General features: G+C 37.7%; 2 protein-coding genes across 9 annotated transcripts in view; one reads left to right on the top strand and one right to left on the bottom strand.

Annotated features, from left to right (window-relative positions):
- The window catches only part of INTS9 (integrator complex subunit 9), a 104,168-nt gene extending 99,299 nt beyond the window's left edge, over window positions 1-4,869 (bottom strand). The window contains exon 1 of the mRNA XM_028114334.2: window positions 4,593-4,869. Coding sequence (XP_027970135.1) covers window positions 4,593-4,601 — 9 coding nt within the window. The 5' untranslated portion in view covers window positions 4,602-4,869. The remainder of the gene's footprint in view (window positions 1-4,592) is intronic.
- Window positions 4,870-5,143: 274 nt separating this feature from the next.
- HMBOX1 (homeobox containing 1) overlaps window positions 5,144-22,480 on the top strand; it is a 199,903-nt gene continuing 182,566 nt past the window's right edge. For all 8 annotated transcript variants that reach the window (XM_028114269.2, XM_028114270.2, XM_028114264.2 and 5 more), the window contains exon 1: window positions 5,144-5,398. The gene's annotated coding sequence lies outside the window, so the exon portion shown is untranslated. The remainder of the gene's footprint in view (window positions 5,399-22,480) is intronic.

Genomic DNA, 22,480 nt, shown 5'->3' on the forward strand with positions numbered 1-22,480 from the left:
AACAAAAGAGCAACAGTAACTACAGAGAGCCATGGATTCTGAAGCAATCAGGTTCATTCACTAAGGATTATCACTAATTTTTTTTTAAAGATTTTATTTATTTGAGAGAGAGAGAGAGAGAGAGAGAGCAAGATCAGGGGGGAGGAGGAGAGGGAGCAGCAGATTCCCCGCTAAGCAGGGAGCCTGGCTCCTGGCTTGATCCCAGGACCCCAGGATCATGACCTGAGCTGAAGGCAGACACTTAACCAACTGAGCTACCCAGGTGCCTAGCTTATCACTAATCTTAAAGTCATATTCAAATTTGTGCCTCAGCAAAATCATAAATAATTTCCTGTCATCAATCTTTAGGGTCAAATGTAAGAGTTAAAATGGACAGTATTAAAACTTTGAATGCCAAGGGTATACGGTGGTTGCATAATAAATCTTTGTTGACTTAATAAAAAGATTCTCTCTATCTCTGGATCCATAGAAAGTATGACACATGCTGCATTCCTGAACTGCTTCTTACTATCTTCTTTAATCTTCATCTATTTGAATGACTAAATTCCTAGATGTTTCAAATTCAATATGTCAGTGTATTCAGTATTTTTTTGTTCCACGATGTTTTTTTTTTTTTTAAGATTTTATTTGTTTATTTGACAGAGAGAGACACAGCGAGAGAGGGAACACAAGCAGGGGGAGTGGGAGAGGGAGAAGCAGGCTTCCCGCTGAGCAGGGAGCCGGATGTGGGGCTCCATCCCAGGACCCTGGGATCATGACCTGAGCTAAAGGCAGATGCTTAAGGACTGAGCCACCCAGGCGCCCCTGTTCCATGATGTTTTGGTAACGATCCTGATGAGAATTCTAGTTTCTATCCTTTCCTGAGCTGGCCACCTAGGTATACCCAGGTAGGCTCAATTTATACTAATAACAGAACAGGCTCTAAAATATACTAATTTTCTTCTAATCTTCTAATTTTCCTGCTCTTTAAAAATGATTCTGGTTAACTGAAGGTGCCAATCAACTTTTTTCAGTTAATAAAGCTGCCTGAATACTGCATAATATTATAGACAGTAATTAAAATCATTTGGAGTTGGTATCTTTCTAAGGAGATATCCAAGGAATATTTTATAATGACATCCATGGTCTTCCCTTGGGTGTGTGTAAAGCCGCCAAGAGAGTGATGTGTAAAGTTAGAGAACTATAAATGGGATTACAGAGGTTAAATTGGGTAGTATAAAAACCAACTTGGCACTCAACTCAGTTGGTATGGTCTGATATGGAGCCCTTTATATTATCAAGGAAGTTTCCAAACTTTAATTTTTTTTACCAATAATCTTTTTTAAAGATCTTAATTTAATCAAAATCATATTTAAAGCTAATTTTATTTATTTATTTTTAAAGTTTTTTAAAAGATTTTATGTATTTATTTATTTGAGAGAGAAAGAATGAGAGAGAGCACGAAAGGGAAGAGGGTCAGAGAGAGAAGCAGACTCCCTGCTGAACAGGGAGCCCAATGTGGGACTCGATCCTGGGACTCCAGGATCATGACCTGAGCCGAAGGCAGTCGCTTAACAAACTGAGCCACCCAGGCACCTCTAAAGCTAATTTTAAAAACAGCTTTGAATAAACTCTCCCAGTATGCACTCTGGCTTCCTTTTATTAAGAGATAACATATGCCAGGTACTTTGCAAGGTGCTGGAATCCGGGCCCTCATTAACCAAGAGTCTTAAGGAAGGAATCTTGGATTCAGATCTTGGTTCTACTACTTTTCATCTGTGGAACTGTGAGCCACTTCATTTTCCTGAGGCTCAGACTTTTTGTCTGTAAAATGAGAATACTATCACCTAAATCAAACGAGTAAGTGGGACACTACACGGTACTTAGCATAGTGCCTGGCACACAATAATTGCTCCACAAAAGGTAGCAATTATTATTTTTTTTTACTCCAATGGATATTGCTTATTGTAATGTTTTAAATATATTTCTTAATCTTTTCTTATCAATAGTCACAGGACTTGATAATCCTTCAGAAATTATTTATTCAACAACTATTCAGTGGCATCATACTATGTGTCAGGCCCTGGGAATATATGAGGGAGGACATAAAACCAGTAATTACCAGTGCTACAAAAAGAAAATGTGCCATGAAAGCATATAACGGGGGTAACCAATTCAAGGAAACCTTGAAGAAGTACTAAACAGAGACCTGAGATACATGAAAAAATAAGGCAGGCAAAAAAGCACTGTAGGCAAAGCAACACACTTAAAGTCCCAGAGGCAAAAGCATAGTGAGCTGAAGGAACTGGAAGATGTACAATATAACTGGAACCAGGAGAGCAAGGGAGATGAAGGCTAGGTATGAGCCTGGAAAGGTAGGCAGGGCCATATTCTGCAGGACCAAGTAAGCCAAGTTAAGAATTGTAAGATTTTATCCTAAAGGCAAAGGAAGCTACTGAGGGGTTTTATGGAACTCTGCAATTTAAAACAACTTCTGAGATGCAGAGTAGACTGGATGGGGTCAAGACTGAACTCAGGGAGATCATTTAGAAAGTATTGTTGAATTCCAAGTATCAAGTGAAAAACAGTACAAAAGCAGTATTAGTGGGACTGGAGAGAAAGAGACTTGTTCAAGAACAGAGGTAGAATTAATCAACAAAATGTGGTCATAGATTGTGCATGGGGAGGGTATTCTGGGAAGTCATAATCTCAAAAACAAGAATGTGCTCAATAAAATGTATTTCTGTGTTTCATGATATAAATGTAAAGCATGGTTTATTACTACATATTCCTGAAGCAGTACACAAAGTTAAAAACCTCAGGCCATGGGACGATTTATTTCAACTTTATGAGGCATGACACACAAAAGATGTCTAAGTGAGCATCAGTGTTTTTGAAACCACTTTGCTATGTTGATGGTAATTCTGCATAGATCCTACAAGATCATCTAACAACTACCAAATGAGTTTTAATATGTAACACATGGATTTAAAGTAAAGAGGGAGGCACTATAGATAGAACACTTCTTCTTCCTAGGAGGCATATTTTGGTTCTTAAAGGAAAAAACAAGTTTCTACTCTTTTCCCTTCCATGCTTCCACATCTGTAAATATATTAAGCAGGAGGAATATTATGAGCAAACCAAAGTATGTGTAAAGTAAATCTTGGCTCTCAGCCAAATGTATTTTTATGGAAAAAATTGTTTCACACTTGCATGTCTTCTCACCAAGCACACCAAATATGATTTAACATTTACTGGGGACACATGGTCTGTGCTCCAATCATTTAGGTGCAAACTCTTTTGCACCTAAAACCTGAACCCTTTTCATGGAAGGCCCTGGCCTACTCCTCTTTCTTATCAGTTCGAGTCCTTTCTAGGAAGCTATCTTCCACCTCTCCCCCACCCCATTATCCTCTCAATTCCCTAAACCCTGAACATGTTTTTATTTTACCATGAATTGCAAAGAATTAAAATTTTGCCTTTCTTTTCTATCTTCATTAAATTGCATGCTTCCATAGGGCAAGGCAGTGACTTTCAATTCTGCCTTCTTAAATGTTTCACATTCAGACCCAGGAGCAAATCGACAGTCAAGGTTTACTAATCTGTGCCCTTCTCCCTACTTAAGTGCAGCTTTAAATGACAGCAGTTTTGGAGTTGAATCTACTTTAATACTTTCTCTGACTTCTTTTCAGAAAACAGCAGACACTTTGCAGAGTATATACCTGTAGTGTGTGTGTGTGTGTGTGTGTGTGTGCACGCGCACTCTTTGAAAAAGTATGTTCAAATAAGAAAACAAACCTTTTGTCTTTGTATAAAAATCACTGAAAGTAAAGTCTGACATACTTGGCTGCAGGAACATTAATTTTAAAAGGCTGAGAAACAGCATCTCACACCTCCTATTTAATGCTATTATTAATTCTATAGAGGTAGAATAAACTAGTTAGATCTATGCACAATAAGTAAAACGGCCCAAAATAAAGGTCTGAGAAGCTTTTCAATAAGCAAAGTGTTTGGGTTTTGTGATGCAAAGACCTCCAGATACACTGGCTTATGCAGTTCCTAGGGTGGAATGCCTTAACACTTCCTCTCAGCCCACTCTATGTAGTGTTTAAGACTCAAATCCTCCAAAATCACACCCTGACTTCGTCCTTCTCTAAAGTCCTAGGGCAGTTAGGAGTATATGATACAAAATTTAATAAGTGTTTACCCTCTGCCCAATATTTTCTACTCTCTGCTCAGATCTAACAAAAGCCGCCTCAACAACGGTAGGAAGAAACGCTGATAATCAAGTGCCAATAGCATGGAAAGAAGTTAACCTATTTCAACACTCACGTGGCAGCTGAGAAGTCAAACCTAGCTCATAAAGCCCAACCTTAGTTCGTAGAAGAAATGCGAGAGTCAACGTCTTATCTAACCAAAGGGACCCGTCAACGGATACATAAGATCTCTAGGCAGCTGGGGGTGGAGAGTGGGGGGATAAAACTCAAATCCCCTCAACAACAGCAGCTTTCCTTGGTCCACCCACTTTCTACTTCCCTTCCCAAGGTGCAAACGAAGAAGTCCAAAAGGATATGGCATCACCTTTGCTTTCTGACCTAGGAGCAGAGACTCACCAGTTTCATATTGGACTTTTGGTTGTTCAGTACCAGACACTCCACTCCTCAAACGCAAAAAGCCTCTTCCGGTTCAATCACCGCCACCGGCCCGCCGAGAGCATCGCGGGACATGCAGTCCTTCTTCTCTACGCCCCCTCCCCGAGGCATCATGGGAAATGTAGTCATCTCTCCGTGCATCATGGGAACTGTGGTCATCTTTCTTTTCCGTCCCTTTCCTCTCCAACGCCTCCTTCGGCCAGCTTAAATTCATCCCCGCCGCCAATTCATCCTCCCTCTGCACTCCAGCATGATATCATGTCCCCTCTCTGGACCTGGGACACATGGTATTCTGGGATGTGTAGTCCCCATGGCTCTGGCGCCCCTTACCCCTCCTCCCTGTGGGAAGGCGGATGGGCGCGGGACTTGCCGGGAGCTGTAGTTCCCTGGGGTCTCTGGATGCGAAGTCCCGAGCTTTTACTCAAGGGAGGCAAGAACTACAACTCCCAGGGCCGCCCGGCTGCAGCAGGTGGGAGCGGGGCTGTTGATATCAATATGGCGGTTGTCAGCCAGACAAAGACAGTCAGTCTGATGTGATAGAGACAAGGGAGGTTTTCAGGGGGAGACTGGGAGATAGGGGCCTCCCCTCCCCCTTCTCCTCTTCCTGCGCCGGCCTCAACCCCTCCCCAGTCCCCTCCCGACTGGCGCCCCACGCGGAAGACACCCCTCCCCCTCCCGCTTTCCCCTCCTCCCTGCCTCAGCCCTTCGTACTGGGACGTTGGGGAGGGGGCTGTGCCGGGCGGAGAGAACTCAGCAAGGATTCTGAGGTGAGTCGAGTGGTTTTGAAGCCGGACTACCTCAAGTCTCTTTCCTTACTTCTTTCTCTTCACTTTTTTTTTTTTTTTGAGGGGCTTTGGGGAGTAAGTGAGTGGGCTGGGGATGGGTCTCTTAAGCGGCCCGATTGAGAGGAGGGAGGAAGCAGGGGGCTTCCGAGTGGGTAACCCGGACGCTGGGTGTGGGGTGGGGCAGTTTGTGGGGGCCGGTAATTGAAAGGCGTCGGCTGCTCCCCAACTCTTTTTTCCTGGTTTCCTCCACTGTGGGCGGAAGGTTTGAATCCTGGAGGTGGGGTCTCCTGTTTGGAGTTTGGGAAACTGCGAGGTGAATTTGAGATGTGTGGGTTTGTTTGGGGTTTATAACTGTGTTTTAAACTGTGTGACGTGTACTTGTGTGATATGTTAGTCTTGAATAAACGTCTATAGATAGGAAGTTAGATATTTGGAGTCATAGCTTTTATCTGGGCCTGGGCAGAGAAGCGTGCGTGAGGTCCGCGTCCTGGACCTTTGGGCTGGCGACGTGGTGCGGGGTAGCTGGGGTTAGCAACTCGTTTGTGTCCCATTGCCCGCTCACACTTCTCCTCCCTGCCTCCGCCCCCTCCCCTGGACAAATCTCCACCCCAAACTCCGGGCTGAAGAATTTTAGAGATGAGGTGGTGTGGAGATGGATTTTTGCATCCTTAAGTCCATAGATAGGTGGGAAAGGAAAAGTGTTCTTAATATTTTATTCCGGAACCGTGTTTTGGTTACACTATTGGGGCTACTTTGAAAGGAGTCCTCCACCCACCCTCACCCCAAAACAGTAGGTAGATGTATCTCATCATCTTCGTGTTAAATGCATTAAACATTACTTAAGATTCGGGGGCGTGCGGTGGGGGTCTGGAGTGCTGACATGGGTATGCGTCTCTGTGTGTCTACTGAAGACACAGGATGACTGTTGTGTATCTTGAGATAGGGAGACTTATTTTCGTAGTAGGAAAAACTGTTGGAAATTATTTGGTGGCGGGGGGAGTAGTTGATAGGCGCTGCTTGTATTTTTCTTCTACCCCACCCTATTCTGTCTCGGATTTGTCTGAAAGCTGGTATGGAAGAGTGGGGAAGCATTGGGTGAGTGAAGGATGGAAGGCAGTTGACATTAAAGATACTATACTGTATAAAGTTGAATGGTGTTAAGGGATTGCTGTTTTTTACCCTGAAGCTTTAAAAACCCTTTTGTATCTAATAGGGTAGAGTGATGTGACTAGTTCATTTCTCTGGGATCCTGCAGGTGTAGAAACCTCTTTTCCCTCCCTCCCTTCCTCCCTTCCTAACCTTCCCTTCTTCCTCCTTCAGTCCTTCCTTTCTTTCTTGGCATGCTACATTTCTCTTGCCAGATGGACATGATGCCTCCTGTGCCTGTTTATTTAGTTTGTGCTAATATAGTTGTGCTTTTTGTGATTTTACTATAAAACGCATCATTAGATGAAAAGGACTTGCATTTGTTTTTACTTTGCATTTATGCCACAGGTAATTGTCACATCAGGATTGAAGTGCTTTGCATTAAACTAATTTTAAAATTGCACAACTAAGTTGTTAGATCTAGTTGAATTATGTTTATAAGTCAAATTTGGAAAATTTGAATTCTGATTGTTTTCTCAAGTTTCAAGTAGAGTTGCAAAGGCAAGAGGGTTGCAACATCTCTTTTTTCTCACAGTCTTTAATATTTAATAACATTACACCAGGAGAATTTAAGACCATATATTTTGTAGTTTCTTCAGTCTGAAATAGAAGTTTTTCAATAGCACTCCTTCTGTGACAGTTTGTGTAATGGACCTTTAAATAACTAAAGGAATTGGCATAATTGCTCTTTTGACTGTTGAGACTTAATGTATTTACATACTTGGCTCCAAACTTACCAATTCTCAAACCTATCAGTAAAGGACCTTAGATTCCATAAAAACTGAAAGTCACGTAGACACAGTATGCAGTTTTATGGTATATTTTATGACCTTTGATTTGAAATTTCTGCAGTTGATCATTCATACAGATGAGCTGACTGTAAACGTGAGGTAGTATGTATATTTAGATTGACCTGAATAAAAAAAAATTGATGTGTCTTCTAAGTCTCAAATTTAGAATATAAAATATGTTGATATAAAGCCGAACCTTTGGTTTGTTTTAGACTAGGATATCCAGAATTTTTTGTTTTAACCTTCTATCTTAATCTGAAACATTACTTTGCCAAAACTGGAGGAAAATCCCATGTAACTACAGAATAGAGTATATTTTTTTCTGGAAGATATTTTGTTAGATGTAGAGTTTTTAAATGTTCAATACTTCAGAAATAAAAAACTAAAATGTCTAAGAGTTGGAAAAATAAAACATTATTTTCTCTTCCACCTACCCTTACCTCAGATTTTCTTTTTGTTTTCTTCATGGAAGTATAAAGTTACTTACTGGGAAAACCTTTCATTAAACTTTTTCTGACTAATAGTCTGGTTGAAATCACTGTAGGTAAACCAAACATATTCCTTGCATTTGGCGGGGGCGATTCTGTTGCATTTTAAGCACTGAGCATTAAAATGATGTAAAGCCTTTACTGCAGGTTAAAGCATAAAACATTGTCAGCATGTGGAAGTCATATGGTTTATGAAAAGAGTAGAAAATCAGGGCATTGGTGCCTGTCCAGCTTAAAATTTCATCCCGTAACTGTGAAAGACACATTTATTTTAATATGATTGCTTCTAAAAATGTCGCCTGTATTATGGGAAGTTGAGAATCCAAACTGTTTTTAACCAATCTGTTGCTAGTTTAGTGTACTGCATATCACGAATACTGTGGTTACAAATGTGCATCAAGGAGCCTTTAGGGGTCATCTTTATGTTGAATGTCTTTAGTGAGGCTTCATTTTCATTGCTGTATGAACAGATTTCGTTCTTAGCACAAATCCTTAGTTGAAGCATCACTAATAGAAATTTAATAGCTCAGTATTGGTAAATTTTAAAATATATTGCAACAAATCTCTCATTGTTTTAGCATTAAAAAAATAGAAGTAACCAGTTTGTGGCAATTTTTGTGGCAAATATCTATTGGAATGAGATTGCTTCTTTCAGTAGATGTTGAACACATTGGGATATTTATGCTAAATTTGTTCATTTGAGGTCTTGTGTATGTTATATTCAGTCCATCCCACTTTAAAATGTTGCAGACAGCTTCCATGTTTCCTGTAAAACCACGTTTGCTTTTTGGGTTCATTTCTTTGCAGCTCTTGCTTCTATTATTTTTGTATGCAGATCTTTAAACTTGAGTTATTTTTCTTGGAAATTAGAAATTTATCCTAGGATGTCATTTTTCATAAATGAAAGTTGGTGTACCACTCAGCTTTTTAAAAATGCGAATGTTTATAGGTAAACTAGAAAGTGCTCAGTGAAAATATGTTGGGTTTGTTTTGAAAACCTGCTTTATTTAGGTTGTTTTGGCTTCCAGAATTAATTTTGTAGCTCCTTTTGCTTTTTGGCCAGATTTTTCTCTTAACTCTTGGCTTTTGCTTCTCAATTCAGTAGAACTTTATATAAAAAAACATTGTTAGTGGGAATCACAGCTTGTCTAGAGTGTCCTGTAGCTACATTTACATATGCACTCACATAAAGCATCTTTACATTTGTTTATATATGAAATTGGTATATATCTATGAGGCATGCAACCTGTAAAAAAGGAATCTGAACCACAAATAACAGGACACTAAACAGTGGTTCAAACTAGAAACCAGAGTAACTACCACCATATGCTGCCCACATTATAGAAGCTATGGAGATTTTCAGTATCATTAATAATAAGCCATTATTTTAAAAGATTCTGCCAAAATCTATTTCTCTCAAAATGGAAGCTATTGGTATTGAAATTTTTCTGAAAATAATATTAATTAATATGTGTCTTAGATTCCTAGGTGCAGCTGTCTCCCCACCTGACCTGTACTGGTTATAGGGCCCATCATAAGTACAGAGTAAAGATTTTTCTGACTGATTATTTGAGGTATAACTTTTAGTTATAGTCTATTTAAACATAATCCAGTCTTTAGTTAACTTGTTTTTCTTGATCTTAGATGAAACAAGTAGGAAATTTACTATAACATTGTTTTGGACACTTTCCAAGAGCATTTAGTTACTGGAAGGCTTTGGCTTTGGCATAGTTTTACCCTTACAATGGTAGTAAGTTTGAAGTCACAGTAAGTTTTTCCAATGGTTATTATTAATTCTAATGCAGTACTTTACAGATCCTTGACGTGGGGGATAAGGATAGTGTTTTTTGTTTTTGTTTTTTCATTTACAAACAAAATGAGAAAAAGCAATAGATTTAGCTTGAAGTTATGAATTATTATACTTTTTTTGAATCTTAAAACAGGTGTCCAAAGATTCATTCAAAGGGCATTTAGGTTTTTTTAAGCTTAGAGTGCTGATTATGATACTGTTTACTAAGTTGCACATATTCTCTGTGGCTTGTCTCTTATGTTCAGTGACGATCTGCATGTGGTTTATCGAAAACATTTAATAGCTCTCTTTACTGTATGCATATTAAACAATTAACGTGGAGTTGCCAAGGGGCAGTAATTTTAATGTTTATAGTACAGTTTTCAAAGAGGGGAAAGTCACATGCTGTGGCTATTGCTGAAATGAGGATGACCTGAGACTAAATTTATCTGCTTTAAGATTTTGATAAAGTAGTGGTGTGATTAAAATGTGAAGCTGTTGGGTTGGGCCTACTCAGTCAAACCTTGAGTCACTCTCACTCTCCACATCCAATCATAGAATCAAGTTGATTTTACATCCTTTGTATCTGTATCAATTAACTTCTTTTCATTATATGCTATTTCCTTAATTCAGGTCTTCATCATTTCTGTCTTGCCACATCAGTTTCTTAACTAATTTTCCTTCTTTCAGTATTTTTTCTTAAGTCATTTTTCACTCCTACCTGAGAGATCTTGCTAAAACAAAATGTGGATTTGATTGTTAGCCATACTTTGCCTGTAATCCTTCAGTGGCTCCCCAGCCTTTCAAATAAGTCCAAACTGTTATTCCACCCGTGTCCAAATCCTGATTTTGCCAATTACTTGCTGTGTGACTTTGGGCAAGTGTTTTAATCTGTCTGTTCCTCAGTTTCCTCATCTGTAGAATGGGGATAAATAGTCCTCACTTCACAGGATTATCATGAGCCCTTAGAATACTGTTAAGTACCTAGAATGCTTCAGGGATATCATAAATGTTAACTATTATTATCATCGTATTATACCACGTATTTTGTGTTCTAGTTCCTTCTGTATATTTTATCATTATCAACTCTAGACCCTGTGCCTTAGCCATGCCCAACTACTGGTAGGCTCAGCAAGCACTCTAGCATAGATAAGGAGGGTGGGGTATTATTAGTCTGTGAGGGTAGTAATGTCTTCAAAAGTAAAGAATTGTGAACCTTAAAACATATTGCTGTATAAAGTTAGAATGATAGTGTATTTTGTTGCTCTGGCTTCTGTTTTTTTCTTCAAAATAAAAGACAATGTTAGTTAGATTATTGCCTAATTCAGACAACAATTTAAAATTCACTTTCTTTGTCCTGTTAATACATTTTTATGTTTCGAATTTAGATTCCCACTGCTAATCCAACCTTTTTATCTTCTCACCTAACTTCATGAAAGATTAATTTTGTATAGTTTCTTTCACTTTTTTCCCCACAAATCCAAATTCTCCATTTTGTGTAATTTTTTTTTAAAACATTGCTATTGAGACAATTGAATAGTTGTATTATATGATCTGGAAGCCTCTTTGACAGACATCTGTTTTATTTACACACTAATGTTTATACTTGAGGTTGGGTGGCCAGTTTATTTCCACTGCTTTAGTTGGTTTTCCAAAGTGGTAGATGATACACATATGGTGATTTATATCTGTGTCTCATTTTTCCCTCATGGAGGAGAAAGAATGTCCTGTTTTTACCAAACTGAGACAAGGATAAATGTTACTCAAAACTATGGTACAGAGGTAGCAGGATGATAGCTAAGGTATCAGTCCAGACTTCAGAATGTAATTTTTGTAGGAGGCTCTATTATGTCTAGTTTGCAACCACTAATTTAGCCAGCACTTACCTTCATGGAACATAATTGTTCATTGTGGAGAACTTGAAAGTAACTATTCTGAAGATTATTTGGTTGAAAAATCCACTTTTTGGAGTCAAAGATAGCCTATGTTTATTTAGTTTTACATAGTAACTGTTTAAAGCCACTCAGGACAAGAACAGTTGCTATACACTCTGTGGTCGGAGGAAGATCTCTCTGAAAAGGTGGCATGATCTTATTTGTTTGAAATTCTGTATCATCTTTTCAATAAACTGTCATTTTCCTCCAAAGGTGGTAGTCCAAGGTTAAATAAAAATATCTTTGACTTTTTTTTCCTCTCAAAAAGGTACTTTTCTTTAAGTAAAGTATGATAATTAAAAATATATATATATATTGCTTTTATTTCAGTTTAACACAGGCATCAACTGACATGGTCTTCTTCCCTAAAACAAGGAATTATTTAATGAGCACAATTTATTGGTTACTTCCAATTTTAAGTTCCATTTTCTGACATAGAATGTCTTAGTTGACAGCATGTCAATTAAATGACTTTGTTATTGACAGTGTAAGTTTGTATGTATAAATAATTAGGTTTCTGTTTTCTAGTCAGCTAAACGGTATTTAGATTATTTAAAGAATGTAAATGGTATTTTTGTTATTAAAATAATACGTTGTTTGCTTATTTTTAATTTTAAAATAATTATAGATTCACGGGAAGTTACAAAAATAGTGGAGAGAGCCTATATCTTTCACACAGTTTCCCCTAATGTTTACCTCTTATGTAACTTTTAGTGCAGTATTATAATCAAGAAATTGATGTTGGTACAATGTGTGTGAATGGTTCTATGCCATTTTATCACGTGTGGATTCTTTTTTCTTTTTAATTTTTAAAGATTTTATTTATTTATTTGACGGAGGGAGAGAGAGAGTATGCGTACACACGCACACTAGCATGGGGAGTGGCAGGCAGAGGGAGAGGGAGAAGCAGGTTCCCTGAGGAGCACGGAGCCCGATACGCGGCTCCATCCCAGGACTCTGGGCTCATAACCTGAGCCAAAGGCAGACGCCTAACGACTGAGCCACTCAGGCGACCTCCTCTTGTATGTGTGGATTCTATAACCACCACCACAATCAGATACTGTTGAAGAACGATTCTGTTGTTACAGAGATTGAATAATTCCCCTCTTAGTCATAAATTTTGTTTTGTCAAATATAACTAAGGAAAAGAACACCAATTACTGGATCAGTAGTTTCACTATTTTGCCTTTTGTAGTAGTTCAGAAATTCTATTGGCACATCTTGAAATTTTTTCTGGAAAATTCCAATTAAACTTTCCTGTGAAAATTTGAAAATTGGCAAGCTTTACTTAATTGAGGATTTATAATACTAATAGCCATTAAACTTTTAATAAAAGTTAGTAACATTGAAAATTTCTGTAAATAAGCATGTAAGATTTAAATGAATTAAAGGCTTAAGTGATATATTTCTTGCCAGACAGGAAGTATGCTAGAATCTGTATTAGATAAGCAAAATCACAATTATTCTGACGTTAGTTTTGCCTTTAACAGTGTTAAAGCAGACTTGTCAGATGAATTGATAGTGAGCTCATATTGTAGTTTTCTTTTGGATTTGTTGTAGGGGAACTCTCTTCAGAGAAAGTCAGTTCAAAAATTGTTTCCAGAGAAAGGATCTTTAGAAGAAAAAAAGGGGTTCTAGATACTATTGTTAGTCTACGTACAAGAAAGGACCATCAGGGGCGCCTGGGTGGCTCAGTCGTTAAGCGTCTGCCTTCGGCTCAGGTCATGATCCCAGGGTCCTGGGATCCAGCCCCACGTAGGGTTCCCTGCTCAGCGGGAAGCCTGCTTTTTCCTCTTCCACTCTCCCTGCTTGTGTTCCCTCTCTCTCTGTCAAAATAAATAAATAAAATCTTAAAAAAAATAAAAAAAGAAAGGACCATCAGTTTAGAGGCTAGTTTGCCTTCCCTTTATCAACTGTATAAGTCATGAAGCCTGTCTTCCAAAGATGAGGCTATTAATTTAATATACTACTGATTATTACAGACATAGATCTGCTTTAAACAGGCTAACAAAATATTTTGAAATATGTTACCAGAAAAGATATATCATGTAGGCTTTTTCTCCTCTGAGTTTGAGACAGTTTTTTATGCACACTGATAATTTGCTTTGAAAATATCAATTAGGGGCGCCTGGGTGGCTCAGTCGTTAAGCATCTGCCTTCAGCTCAGGTCCTGATCCCAGGGTCCTGGGATCGAGCCCCACATCAGGCTTCCTGCTTCACAGGAAGCCTGCTTCTCCCTCTCCCACTCCCCCTGCTTGTGTTCCCTCTCTCGCTATCTCTCTCTGTCAAATAAATAAATAAAATCTTTTAAAAAAATGATATTTAAATTCTATTTTGTTTCATTGACAAGAATATGATAGGTATTGATGGTACTTTCTGATAAGTCAGATTCATATTTAGAGAACTTTTTGACTAACCTGAGATTTCACTTTCTTCCTGGTGCAAATTTTTTTTTTCCTCGTTGGATTTATCTGTTGCCAGCTTTTTATTTATCTTGGTGTACATTCTTAAAAAAATAGTGATTCAATCAGGAATTCTTTGGCTTCAAAGAAGTTTGTTGTAGGGATCCAGCTGTTTGGGGTTGTGCGAAAGGGAGATCTGTCAGGAATCTGAGAAGCTAGTCTCTGCCTCACATTCTGGGAATATATGGTTTCTTGTCTTGCCTTCTCTTTTTATGTCTGCTTCATCAAGCTTTGTTACTTCTCCCTTTCACTTCTGGTTGCCTTACTGTAGTTTTACAGTTTCTGCTTCTCCATAACTTTGACTTGCAGGTGGATTTGGTTCTCATATGTTGCATGTAGTGATGTGAACTGTTTTATCCTTTCAACTAAAGCTTACTTACCCTCTTAGTGGCGACAGTGTGCTTCTTTTAGTTCGGATGGTGAGAGAGAAATCTGAACGCATGACCATGAGTTAGATGTCAATTCTATTCTATGACCTTGAGGGTAGGACACAGGGGGGAGTCACCTTTTATATAAGGCTAATGCATTTGGGTGCTCTGCATGAGGAGGATTCTCTTGTAGGGATTGAACAGGGCACTCAAACATGTCAAGTATAGCAGTGCATGTTTAGGTACTCTGTGGGATACAAAGATTAGTTGGATTTAATCCTTTCTTCAAGGATCAAATAATTTGCAGGAAATGGCAAAAGTCTCCCAGTGTAATTTAGTGTTAGCTTTTAATGTTAGTTACCTCTGGCAAACGAGAAAGATGACAAAGTAAGACTATAGAACTAGACAGAACTAAGGAAAGAATCAAAGGTAACACTAGAGACATGGCTGTTCTGTCTCAACAGTTCGAATCACAGATTTGTTAAAGCATGAAAGTAGCTTGAAGCTATTCTTTCAGGATCCTAGTTGCTGCTATCAAGGAGCATCCGTTGTTGACTAAAGGGGCTCTTTTTTCAGTTCTACCTCTTATCAAGTACACAGCCTTTTGGCTACCATTTGTCCCATCATTGAGGTCAAGAGACGTCTTAAAAGAACTATTTCAGAAATAGGAACATTCTCATAGATACAGTCTATATGGTGACAAATGTCCTCTTAAAAAATGTCTTTCATCCCTGACAAGCTTTTGTGGTAATTTAGGACACAGGATATTTGTGCCCCCTTACTCTAGAGACAATAAACTGGAATTCATATGGTGGTCTGTAGTAGTGAGCATTTTCTTCAGTACAGATCTGGCAACATAAGAATTGACATACTGGGGGGCGCCTGGATGGCTCAGTCGTTAAGCGTCTGCCTTTGGCTCAGGTCATGATCCCAGGGTCCTGGGATCGAGCCCCGCATCGGGCTCCCTGCTTGGTGGGAGGCCTGCTTCTCCTTCTCCCGCTCCTCCGCTTGTGTTCCTGCTCTCGCTGTCTTTCTCTCTGTCAAATAAATAAATAAAAGCTTAAAAAAAAAAAAAGAATTGTCATACTGGGTCAACCCAGTGTCTAGTCAACACCATATGTTATATTTAACAGAAGATCCATGATGTCAGGGAAAGGAACTAGAACTTTTTATTCCTATGTCAATATTGGAGATTGATATGGATTTCAGGGCTAAAAACTCCAAAGCCAAGTCTTGATTATGTTAACCAAACCAAGACTGAGATTTTAGAAGTAAGCCCGAGTCAAGCATAGGCAATGAAAGAACTTAGAAGATCAGTTTCAGATTATAAAGCCATAGAAGATAAACAGCTAGGGAATCATAGTGTTCAAATACTTAGGCAACACAGGAAAGCAGTGCATCTCAACTTTTGTGCAAAAGAATTGCCTGGAAAATGTATTAGAATTTTTGTTTTCTAAACTCCACTCCCAGATTTTTAAAATCTTAGATGGGCCCAAGAATGTGTCCTTCATAAGCATGCCAGGTAATTGTAATAAGGTGGTCTTCAGAACATTTGGAAAACGCACAGACATACATACTGAGAACTTACTATGTGCTTGGTTTAATGGTAGGATGCTTAGTAATCTTAAATGCCTATATTACTTGGAATGTTTCCTCCCTCATGTGTGCCTGCCTATTTTAAATATTCCATATCCATCCTCTATAACTGCTTATGACACTAGATTGTGCCATAAGATGTGTTTTCGTTAAGCATGCTCTTTTTCTAGTTGTAATATTTAATGGTTAGTGTTATACCCCAAACCATCTAGTCTTTTGTGGTTATATCATACGTTCATTTTCTTAAACTTCTATATTTTTACATACCAATTCTTAAGGCAGTCCTTCCCCTCGCCTGTACTCCCACCCCCATTTAGTCAAAAAGTTCTCCCTTATTCTAGTTTTCTAGATCTATTAAGCAAGATTTTTTTCCCAACATATGTATTTTGGTATATCAACCATCTCATGAACCTTTACCCTCACAAATTAATTTCTCACCCTTTTAAAATGTGTGTCATCATTCTTCTCAGAGTCTTAATTTATCCTAGAATATTGAACTGGTTGAGATCATGGATTTGGGAGCCAGACTACCTGGGTGTAAATCTGACCTCCACAACTTACTCTGTAACTGCATAAACCTCTGTAACTCCATCTGTAAATTGAAGATAAATAGTAGTGCCTGTATCACAGGATTGTTGTGAGCATGTGAGGCAGTATTTGTAAAGTGCTTAGAAGAGTGGTTGCATGGATTAAGACACACCTTATCATTTTATTATTAGTTGACCTGTGCTTCTGTTTCTAAGTATTTACTCTCCTCCTGAATCATTAGAATTCTCATATGTTGCATGTAATGTCTTCCTAACCAACTTACTTTTGTTCCCTGATCTGTTTTTCTTCTCAGTTATCCTTTCATAGGCCTTATTTGCATTTGATGCAAATGCCTATGTCCTTTTAGTTAAAATTCTTTCTATCCAGGTCTTCTTCCTTCCATCATCATTTTTAAAATTTACCTCTGGTCTTGGAGTTCCTAGATTTAAAACCTTTAAAACACCCTTTTAGTACTTTCCTTTTCATACTTCTCTCCCTCATCCCGCATCTAATTCACCAGCAGTGTTCTGCTGCTGATTCTTTCACCATCACATCTCTTAGATCATTCTCTTCCTTTTTACATCTATAGTTGCCATCCTCATCACTTCTTGCTGAGATGATTACAGCAGTAAAACTGGCCTTTCTGCCTCTTCCCTACTCTATTCCATGGTGCACAGTACTGTTAGAATAATTTTCATCAAACACTTTTCATCAAGTCATTCAAGAAGTTGCTGTACCTTAGTTTGAATTGTGTTATATTCCAATTTTAATCCCTGCACTTTTTTTTTTTAAGGTTCTTTCCTCCCTAACTGGCATCCTATTTTCTTATTCTTAAAGACTTTTTCTCAGTTACATTCAAGTAAATTACTTTTCTTCCTGCTGTATGTTTTCAGCCTTCATTTCTTGGTATTTGCTACTTTCCCCACTTAATATCTTTGTATATCCTTATCTTGCCAGTTAAAACCTTCTTAATAAAACCCATTTAAAGCTTTCTCTCTCTGAGGAGATACTTTCCGGTGAACCCTGTCACACTTGGACCATTTACTCAAGAACACAGAATCTTGAATACTTATACACTCAGTTAATAGTATATGTATTTGTTTGTATTTACTTGCATTGTATATCACATTGTAAATATTTTAGTTTTCATTTCATGTGTATGAATTGGATTCTAGTTGAAGTGTAAGTCTCCTATTGACTTATCCCTCCCTGCATTCTTTTCCCTTCCCCTTTAATTTTCATAGTTCATTTATTCTCATTCATCTAATATACTTTTAATTTTTTAAAGATTTTATTTATTTATTTGAGAGAGAGAGAATGAGAGAGAGAGAGAGAATGAGAGAGAGAACACGAGAGGGGGTATTGTCAGAGGGAGAAGCAGACTGCCTGCTGAGCAGGGAGCCTGATGTGGGACTCAGTCCTGGGACTCCAGGATCATGACCTGAGCTGAAGGCAGTCTCTTAGCCAACTGAGCCACCCAGGTACCCCAATATATTTTTTAATTTTTAATTTAATTTAATTTTTATTTTTTTAGAGAGAGAGAGTGTGAGTGGGGGTAGGGGGCAGAGGGAGAAGGAGAGGGAGAAAGAGAATCCCAAGCAGGCCCTGCACTCAGTGCAGGCTGCCGCGGAGGCTCAGTCTCACAAGTCTGAGATCATGATCTGAGCTGAAATCAAGAGTTGGACACTTAACCTACTGAGCCACCCAGGCGCCCCATATGTAATATTGATTACATATTATGTAAGACGTAAGCCTAGACTTTAGGTACTTCACAGTTTGGATTTGATAAGATCTGAACCTAGAGGTACAGATTTCAATACTGTACTTCAGTTATTCTTGGTTCAGTAATTTCTCTGATCTAGTCTCAAAAATAGCAATTACCACTATATAGATTGCTGAGTTTAGCTTCCTGACAAATACTTTTGGCTGTAGAATGTTGGTACCAATGATAGTGGTTAAGAATGGACAGGGTAGATGATACGTAAGAATTTTAAATTAACTCTTTTCTGAGAATAAGCTCAGTGTGTTTCCTCTTTTTACCAGAACAGCAGGAGATCTATGGACTTAGAATTGCAATTATAAAGTTATTACATAGAAAAGAATCCAAACAATGAAGAAGCATGTATAAAATAACAATTGTAACTGCCCCCTCCTCTTCCTAACATATTCTACCCCAGTGTTCTATTACTTATCAGAAATAATCCCAAAAGTTAATGGCTTAAAACAACAAAATCACTTTATTATTCTCTTGCAGGGTTCTGGGGGTTGGTTCAGTTAAGTAGTTCTCACTTGGGATCTCTTAGTCATCTGAAGGCTAGCTCACTCATGTGTCTGATGCCTGGGCTGGGAGAATCTGAAGGCTGGTGGTCCCTCCAGTATGGTGGCTTCAGGGTAGTTGAACTTTCTACGTGGTACCTCAGGGCTCCAAAGGCAAGTGTCCTAGAGAGAAGGAAAGTCAGGCATATCACTTTTTATGACTTAGCCTTGGAAACCACACAGTATTCTTCTGTATTCTGTTTACTGAGGCAGTCCTGCTGGCCTGCCTAGGTTCAAGAGCAAGGAACACAGAATCCTTGAAGGCAGAGTGGCAGGGTTCTAGAAGAGTATGTATGAAGGCAATATTGTTATGCCAGTTATGAGAAATGCAGCACACCAGGGATAAATGCTATTTGTAATTTGGTTTACTGTTGGATCTTTTTCTTTGTATGTACAAATTGTATTTCCAAATGCCTACTCAAATAGTTGTATCATACTCCAACTTCTATTCATTTAACGATATGTGATGCTGTCAGTACATAAAGACTCACCTTAATTTTTTTGGACATCAAAAATGAGTGAATCATAATTTGCTATAATAGCAGACACTTGAGCTTTCTGGAGTTTATGCATATGAGCCTCTCTTGACCGGTGTTGGATGGTCAGCTTTTGCTGCTGCTTCCTTCTCTCTCTGTTCTGATCTATTCAGGAATTTTTGTGCTTCTGTTTCGATCTCAGAAAAGATGTGCTAGAAATGGGAATATTATATATAAAGTAAAGCTATCTTATTTGGCACTTTATGAATTCAGGGACTTTTTTTTCTTTCTGTTACTCATAGAAAAGCCTTAAATGACTTAATTTGGATTAGTAGTTGATCAATTAATCAAAAAAGTTGGTTATAGTAAAAATCATTAAAAACTGATTACTTAAACATTTTACTTTAAGGAAAATATATAATTATACATGTATTTCTCATTTGTTTGATACAGGGCAGGGGTTCTCATTTGGGATAATTTTACCCTCTCGGGATATTTGGCAATATTTGGGGACATTTTTGATTGTCATGGCTGGGTGAGGGTGCTGCTGTTGCCATCTAGTGGGTAGTCGTAAAGAAGCCAAGGATATGCTGCTAAACATCTTTCAATTCACAGGGCAGTATTGCTCCCCCTCCCTCCCTCACAATCCCCAAACAAAGAATTCTCCAGGACAAAATGTCCACAGTGCCAGGGTCAGGAAACCCTGATCTAAGGTTAAGGCCTTTTCTTGGTATATGAATCCATGGATTGGCACTCTGCATTAGATTTTCATGCATAAACCATACCCATATGTATTATTTATGATTTTAAGTTTTGATTTCTTGAAAATTGAGGAGACCTTAAAGACACTTATTATATAATCTGTGAATCAAATCTTAATCTTCTATTATTTTCCCCAAATTTTTTACAGTAGACTCACCCACACCCAATTCAGTAGCATTTTCTTTTTTAAAGTAAATCATCTATTATACCAAAATATTGCATCTGTTTTTTCTATTTAATTTTCATAGAAACAATTCTTCGTACTCATATTTTGTTGGTTTAGATAATATATAATTAAATTCCACAATTGCATGAACAACTGATATAAACAGTTAGGGAACAAACCAACCCACTCTTGGTTGGCACAGAGAGGAGTGTATGAGATAGTAGACTTTAGCATCCCATATCTGTTTCAGAAGGTAAATTTAGAAGGCACTGGTTGGTTTTGATGGATGATCCAGTGGAGGTTGGCAAAGAGCTTCTAGGTGAATAGTAAGGTACTGAAGAATTTTTGTTGTTGTTAAGAATTGTTCTCAAAGGGGTGCGTGGGTGGCTCAGTTGCTTAAGCGTCTGCCTTCGGCTCAGGTCATGATCCCAGGGTCTGCGTTGGGCTCCCCCTGCTTGTACTCTCTCTCTCCCTCTGTCTGTCAAATAAATAATAAATAAAAATCTTAAAAAAAAATGGAATTGTTCTCAAAGTAAGTTCACTGAAACTGTTTCTTGCTTAAATAAACAAGCCAAAAACTATACAAACGCATAAAGCAAACACAAACAAAAAAACCCTACAAGCATAAGGTAATGTTATATTATATAATTGAGCTTTGTCCTGCCCCAAAACGGTAGAATTTATAAGGATATTATGGAGGGAAAAGGACAAAGCCATGCCAGTTGTGGCCTTAGAAAGAGAGTAATTATCTTCACCCTTGATTTACATGCTTCGGTGATAGGATTTTAGCAGTCTTGGGTATTTGGGATTATCAGGAAGCCTTTTCTATCTAAAAATTTATTGTTTTCCTGGGTTCCAGTCCCTTTCATGAAATATATTTAATCATATTTTTTTGTGTGCTCCAAAGACTATTCCCAGCTGGCTGTATCCTACTTAACAACTCTATTTTAAGCAGGTTAACTTCCATGATTGTCATCTGTATTTCTGGATTACCTTAATCTGGACCTTTGCATATTAAATCCCATCAGCCAGTCTTCTGCTTTTTACCAAAACATTTCTTATACTTCTTTAAAATACTTAAAGTCAGCATCTCCGTTTTCATTAGTTAATTAAATACTTGATTCAAACACTTTCAATCTTTATATTACTAGCAAATTTTTTTTTAGTTTTGATTATATGAATTTTCAGAATGTGTGCATAATTTTGGTTACATGAACTTGTGCAAGCTGACTTATTGCCTAATAAAATTGTGTTACTTAGAATTTCATGAGATTAATAGAGAAATCCAGAAACTGGCATTTTAGATACCCTAATGTATTATCTAGTAAGCAATATCCTTTGGGAAATAGAACCTGAATAAATGGTTAATCTTTTCAGATCTAGAAGATTTAGCTGTATTAGAATAGGATTGTTACAGTTGTTAATTACTATTACTGTAGTTAGGGGGAAAGTATTAGCTCTTTTTCCCTGTACTTTCTGTTAATGATGGTGTTTTTTTTAATCTAGAGAAACAGTAAGAGAAGGATAGGAGATTACTTAGAGCAGCATGCCTGGGTTAACTCTTAATTAATGAGATTTTAAAAAATAACCATATCTTGCCTTCAAGCTTACGTATAAACAAAATTTATTATATAGAAAATTATTTGTGTATTTGTACAGTTGTCTTACATGACATTTATAAAATATATTACATTTATAAAAGATACTCATTATGTGAACATTTTTTTACTTGGCATATCCATTTCCTCTCCCTTTTCAAGCATAATAGTATAAGTAGAGATTCTTAGGAAGAACTTTTTGGAAATGACAGTTTTGGACAAATTATCAAACTAATAATTTCTGATTTATCAAGATAAATTTTAAGTCAAACGTATTTTAAATGTTACCAGAATTATTTGGAAAATGATGAGAATTTGGGGAGGAAAAATTAAGTTCTTTTAAATGAAAGATTATTTTCCAAATGAACCACATATGTAGGATTCAGTTTAGAAGAGGCACAGTAAACATTTTAAGGCCGTTTATTGAATGTGACAATGTTTTTCATTTTTGGTACTTCTGTCAACAAGCTATAATGTAGAATCCTTGAAAGGGAGGGACCAAAAATAATATGGTTTATTACTTGTGTCCAATAAGGAAATGAAGGGAGAAAGATGTTCTTGTCTGAAGTCTTATTGCCAGGGTAGAACTCAGGTCACTTGCCGCCTCATTTCACATTTCTCTCTATTGTACTACCTGTTACCAA

The sequence above is a fragment of the Eumetopias jubatus genome, unplaced genomic scaffold, assembly GCF_037043125.1.
Source record: "Eumetopias jubatus isolate StellerSeaLion01/CBP00866 unplaced genomic scaffold, mEumJub1_p1.0 scaffold_2, whole genome shotgun sequence".
NCBI classification, from domain to species: Eukaryota; Metazoa; Chordata; class Mammalia; order Carnivora; family Otariidae; genus Eumetopias; species Eumetopias jubatus.